General features: G+C 30.6%; 1 protein-coding gene across 1 annotated transcript in view; it reads right to left on the bottom strand.

Moving 5' to 3' along the window:
• Positions 1-1,123: 1,123 nt before the first annotated feature.
• The window catches only part of DARS1 (aspartyl-tRNA synthetase 1), a 101,101-nt gene continuing 96,224 nt past the window's right edge, over positions 1,124-6,000 (bottom strand). The window contains exons 13-16 of the mRNA XM_036886618.2: positions 5,210-5,290; positions 4,033-4,144; positions 3,777-3,848; positions 1,124-1,482 (exon numbers count right to left, since the gene is read on the bottom strand). Of these exons, the coding sequence (XP_036742513.1) occupies positions 1,391-1,482; positions 3,777-3,848; positions 4,033-4,144; positions 5,210-5,290 (357 nt within the window). The 3' untranslated portion in view covers positions 1,124-1,390. The remainder of the gene's footprint in view (positions 1,483-3,776; positions 3,849-4,032; positions 4,145-5,209; positions 5,291-6,000) is intronic.

Genomic DNA, 6,000 nt, shown 5'->3' with positions numbered 1-6,000 from the left:
CGTTATTTTGAAAGAAGTTACAATTCTATGAACCTGAGAATAGTTCTAGCACCATTATTATTATTATACTATTTTAGGGCCTGGGAATTACACAAATACAGAAAAAGGTAGATAGTAGTCCATTGCATTCTTGGTGTGGCTTAAATTTATTGACAGACTCAAGAAAATCTCATAGGATATGAAAGAAAGGTCTAAAAATTCAGTCCCTACTTTCAAAGAGCTCAAAATCTAGATGGTAAAATAAATTTAACTTTCAAAAATAATGGACAGATGTTTGTGGTCTGTGGGTAATATCTTACCTCTCTGACTCCCCTATTTTTATGAATTATTTTTTCTTTTCCTGTAGGAAAATATCTGCAAAACAGAAATACTTGTTTTGTTCCTGACCATTACGGTGGTTCACTGTAAAATTAACATTAGCATCAACATATTTAATAATCTAGAAGGAAAACGTTTCTAATTATAATTCTTAACACAGAAATTTCTTTTTGGTAGGGAAAACCAGAGTGGATTTTAGTGACATTCATTAAATAACAGTACCTTAAATTCATTAAATACAGTAAATACCATTAAAAATGATACAGAAAATTCTGCCAATTTTTTAATCCACGTGAAACACTACTAAGCAACCCAAGCTTTGAGTTTTTAAGAGCTTTCTCTTCTTACACCCATCTGAACTTATATCCTGATATGAATACGTGTTATAAATTTATCAGTTTTCATTTATTTTTAGGCATTTATGTAAACCAGCTGTATATTTTCTTTTCCAAAATTATAAATGCCAAGAACCAGTTATAAAATCAGACTGCCATGAAGTTACACAAAAACAACTATAATTAAGTTAAAAATTTTACTGAAATTCAGATTTAGAATTTACCAATTTCACAGAATATTATATTGCATATTTTCTAACCAGTATTCCCACCTGCTTTACATGATTTCTGGGAACAACTTTTAAAAGAATTGATACTCTCTGCCTCATTTTCCATGATATGTCAATTATATGTTCATTAAAATTATTCTTGCCTCAATGTCAGAATTTAAAAAAAGCTCAAATATTGAAAATTTAAGACATTAATATTGCAGCTGCTGTAATATAGAAAAGAAAAAAATGAGTCGTAACTGTTTAAAATTTTTAACATTTATTGTAGTAATGCAATATCAATTTTTAACATAATCATGAATTTTTCATTAAAATGTTTTACTATTTCTTACTGAAGCATGTCCAAAGTTATAAAAATCTTATCTTTTAAAGTAACCTATACTGAATTAATCCAAAAGTTAATGTGGCACTTCAGATAAGACATTTATTCTATTCCATATTTTAAGTACCTAAGGTACAGTCTGATTAATAACAGGTTACTGGAAAGAATAAAAAGCACGACTTTCTTTAAGGAGTGAGTCGTTTGGGGTCACGGGGAAACATTGAGGTCTGACGAACATTGTGCAATCCCAAAAACAGCATCGTTACTCGTTCCAACCCTGGAAAAAACCAAAATAATCATTAATTCTTTTTCTGAAAATCTCTCAGGGGTCTTACTTATTGAAACTACCAATATAGTCTGATGAACAAAATACTTTTCCTTGTTAGACAGGAAAATAACTTCTATTTTTTTGAGTTTATTTAAAAAAGAATGTATGGGTTTGATTCAGATATAGAGATGATGTATGTGGGAAGAACTCAGATATCCTTGCGTTGCATAGATTCTGTGAGATGCGAACTACAAAAATCAATGTAAATGTCTAAAATTTATGATTTAAACATACAAATAAACATTTTATAAACCTGCATGTTTTCAAATGAGACCAGATTCTAATTATGCAGACCAGGCCATCAGTATGAGGGCCACAAATTTGTTCAAGGTTTATTAATGGAAGTACCAGAAACTCACTGTAATTCAACAGACATGAAACATGTCAGACATGGTAGTACTCTAAAGGACTCTAGAGTACATTGTACTAAATGTTTCCAGTGTAGAAACACTCTACACATATCAGTGTCGAAAAGACTGATATCGACATGTGACTTAAATACTATATTACTGACAAGAACTACCACCAAGATCCACCTAAGAAACAGAGAACTAGCAAATGAAATTTTCTGTGTGCAATTTGATTTACCTATTTCACTCAAGTTGTAGAACACCAATATATCACACAAAAGAAGCAAGATCAAAGAATATTTTTATATAGCAACTTTGAATTTTAAAGGAATATATTTAACTTCTAAAACAGAAATAAGAGAATTAACATTTTTACTGTTATTTCTTACCCCCCAAAAACCCTGCCACTGTAATTTTACCATAATAATCTAACACTAATCTAAAAAAAACCCAACCATATCCCATCTTTCTCTCAAACACTAATTACAAAGAAATAGGTGGTATTTTAATAACCATTCAAGTGTCCTTTTTCACAAGTAAGATTATAATTTACATTGTCACAAAAGTTTGTACAGAATTATACAAAAAGCACATAGGTGAATATTCTAAGAAAAAATAGAAAAAAATTTCCATTGAAATTTAATCAATGTAGTATTTTTTATAATAACAAAAGGCTGGTAACAGAGTAAATGTCCATCAATAGGAAGCTGGTTAATAAGACTACAGTGTACCTTTTCAATGGATTCTATTAACGATAAAAAAAAATTAAAAAGCTCTTTAAGTATTGAGAAAGAGTGGGTTACAAAACATAGTTAAGTGAAAAATGCAAGGTATTCAACGGTTTATATAGTATGCTATAATTTGTATGCAAAATATATTTTTAAAAGTGTGTTTATTTTTACATAGGCAAAGACTACCCTTGCAAAGGTAAACAGAAAACTAGAAACAATAATTTCCTGTAGGGAGATGAATGCACACTCTTCTATACCTTTTTAATTTGAACTGTTTGTTGTGTATTAGCTATTCACCAAAAAGGCCCCCAAACAAAAACTTCAATGAAACTATATATTCAGAATTCCTTTTCAGATTCTTTGATATGACATTCATAAGTTGAGTTAGTTGAACATTTACTCATTTTAAATCACAGAGCAGTATCTTACATATATACTCTAGAAGTGGTCCTGTAAGTCAACAAAATATTACATTTAAACAAAAACATTTAGCAGCAATCTGAGCTAACTCAAGGAACAGCTTCAATTTGCATCCAGCTAAATTAACCTATCAATGAAATGAGACAGGATACTCTATTTATAAGACCTTATATATAAGTTAGCTGTTCATTTTATACCTTGGCAATCAAATTTTCATTTAGTCATAACTAACTTAAAATTCTTATAAATTTAAATTTGTATTACACTTAGAACTTACGGCCTTATTTGTAAGCAATAACAATACACAAATTCACTTTCTGGAGTCTAATGCTTAAGAAACCTATAGCTGACCTTTGAACATTGCAGGTGTTAGGCATACTGACCCCCACACAATTGAAAATCTGAGCATCATTTTTGACTCCCCCAAAACTTAACTACTGAAAGCCTACTGTTGACCTGAAGCCTTACTGATAACAGAAACAGTTGTTAACCCATATTTTTTATGTTTAAATGTATGATATAATGTATTCTTACAATTAAGTAATCTAGAGAAAGCATTTTTTCCAACTTGTTGCAAATCTCCAAAAATTTTTCCAATATCCAAAATTTTTTCCATTATCATGGACCTGTGCATTTCAAACCCATGTTATTCAAGGATCAGCTGTAGTTAAACTGAATAAATGCCTTGCCAAATGAAATCTGAGCTGGAGAAATTACTGTTATAATATTAAAGGAATATTACCAATGCCTCCACCAGCATGAGGAGGGGCTCCAAAGCGGAAGGAATCGATGTATGCCTTAATTTTCTCCAAATCTACAAAAAACAAATCAAAAACACCAAACATAATTTATCATCTTAATTTAAAAAACTACAAAAGCAATTATTGTTCAATGAAGATTAAAATAAATGACTATGTTTATGAGAAGTCTTTAAAAGGTTTAAAATATGTTGTTTTCAGAATATACATCACCCTCTTAAATATATTTAACTTGTTTACCAATTCCATGATGTAAGGCCCTCTCTGTTAGCAGCTGAGGATCATGTATTCTTTGAGCTCCTGACAGTATTTCTTCTCCTCTCATGAACATATCATAAGAATTGGACTGTTTCTGCAGGAAAAACAAACAAAAAAAACCACCACTCTTCAGGTGGATATCAACCTATTTCCATGACATGTATGTAGAAAAAAATTCTGCTGCATGAAGAGCAAATCCATTTTCCCCTATGGTTCATAATGTAACGGGTTCCAATGAACATAATCTGTTTCTCTAAAACAGGGTTAAACTAGTGAATAATACCTTCCTTGCCTCCATCAGGGTTCATGTTCCCCTCTCCCACACCTGCCAGTAACAAACTGGAGCACCATAACTAACTTGCAGGAAGTAGTGCCGATTCTTATTTCACTTTACCATCTGAATGCTTTTAAGTGTGATGGGATTTTGGGATCACTTTTGAAACTTCAAATTATCAACAGGTGTTAGTCTTTTTAAATTTTAAAACTTTATTTTAAGCAAAGTAAGTTGAACATCAATTTACCATAGTTTCACCTATTCCCTATCAGGTTTTAACTTACTTTCTCTAGCTTTGAATAAACCAATGGTTCTCAGAGTATGATTCTTGGACCAGGAGCCTCAGTATTATCTGGAACTTGTTAGAAATGCAAATTACCAATCCCCACCCCAGACCAACTACTCAGGAAGTCTGGTGATGGGGCTCAGCCACCTGTGTTTTAAAAAGCCCTCCAAGTGATTATGCACACTGAAGTTTGGGGACCACTGCAATGGAAAACCAGTAAAACACCACACAACATTTTGATTAACTCCCAGAACAGAATGTGAAACGTTAGTTCAAGGTCAATGGTAAGAAGAATTGCTAAAGCCTGCAAATCTAATAATACTATTCATTATTTACATGGCATTTCTTCCTCATAAATCTTCACAAAATTACCCATTAAAGCGGTTTTTAATATGTTTTTGGGACTAACTTGCTAGAATACTCAAATTTCACAAGATCATTTTGATCTGAATTAACAGAAACTAGTAGTGATACATGTAACAATGTCTCCATTAATAGTGCAAACTACTAATGAAAACCATATTCCCATTATATAATTTGATGCAATGAAAATAAAGTTTTCCTTCTTCCCCAAAACAGGTTATTTAAAATCAACTTACAGGATTTCTTGGGTCAGGCATGGTATAGAAAGGTCTTACAGCCAATGGATATTTATCAAGAATGTAAAAATCTGTATCATACTATGAAAAGAATAAACACAAAATAATTTTAAAAAAAATTTAAAGTAAAAAGAGGACTAACAGTTTGGTAATTAACTGTCTTACTTTTTTAGACACATATTCTTCAAAATTAATGTAATTACACTGTATATACAGTAAGTATTTTCTGCCTCTTTAAGTGACATCTGTCTTATAGTATTTTGCTGTGATGTTATAAATTCTTCCAATACTTAATTTTTAGGAGTTGTTGACTCTTCAATCATAGTTCAAATATTCATTTTTTTTGAAATGGAATCTCCAATCTTTCATAACAAAAATCATGCTACAATAAACTTTGTTCTCATTTTTCCCTTTGTTATTCTAGCTCACTTAGTCTCTTATATATATTTTATAACTTTTTATGAAATAATCCCAAATCTCTTTGGGTTTTACATTAAAACTACATTAAATATATAAACTATTTTGGGAAAAACTGGTATCTTTTAAAGTATTCATATTTAAAAAACCTTGATTATTTTCACAGTAATTAAAATTTTTGTCTAGGTATTGAAAGAAATTTGGTTATTTTCTTCAAATGGAAACTACAATTGAAATAAATAACATTAACATGGAAATGACATTTTTGTTAGAAAGAATCCTTATTATGTGACCTAGATTTAATTAAAAGGAAACCAGTTATATTTGAACTGTTTTGATGTTAAACATTTGGCGAGAACTGGAGCACGGGGGAA

The sequence above is a fragment of the Manis pentadactyla genome, chromosome 8, assembly GCF_030020395.1.
Source record: "Manis pentadactyla isolate mManPen7 chromosome 8, mManPen7.hap1, whole genome shotgun sequence".
Classification (NCBI taxonomy): Eukaryota; Metazoa; Chordata; class Mammalia; order Pholidota; family Manidae; genus Manis; species Manis pentadactyla.
This window is presented reverse-complemented; position numbering and strand designations above follow the sequence as displayed.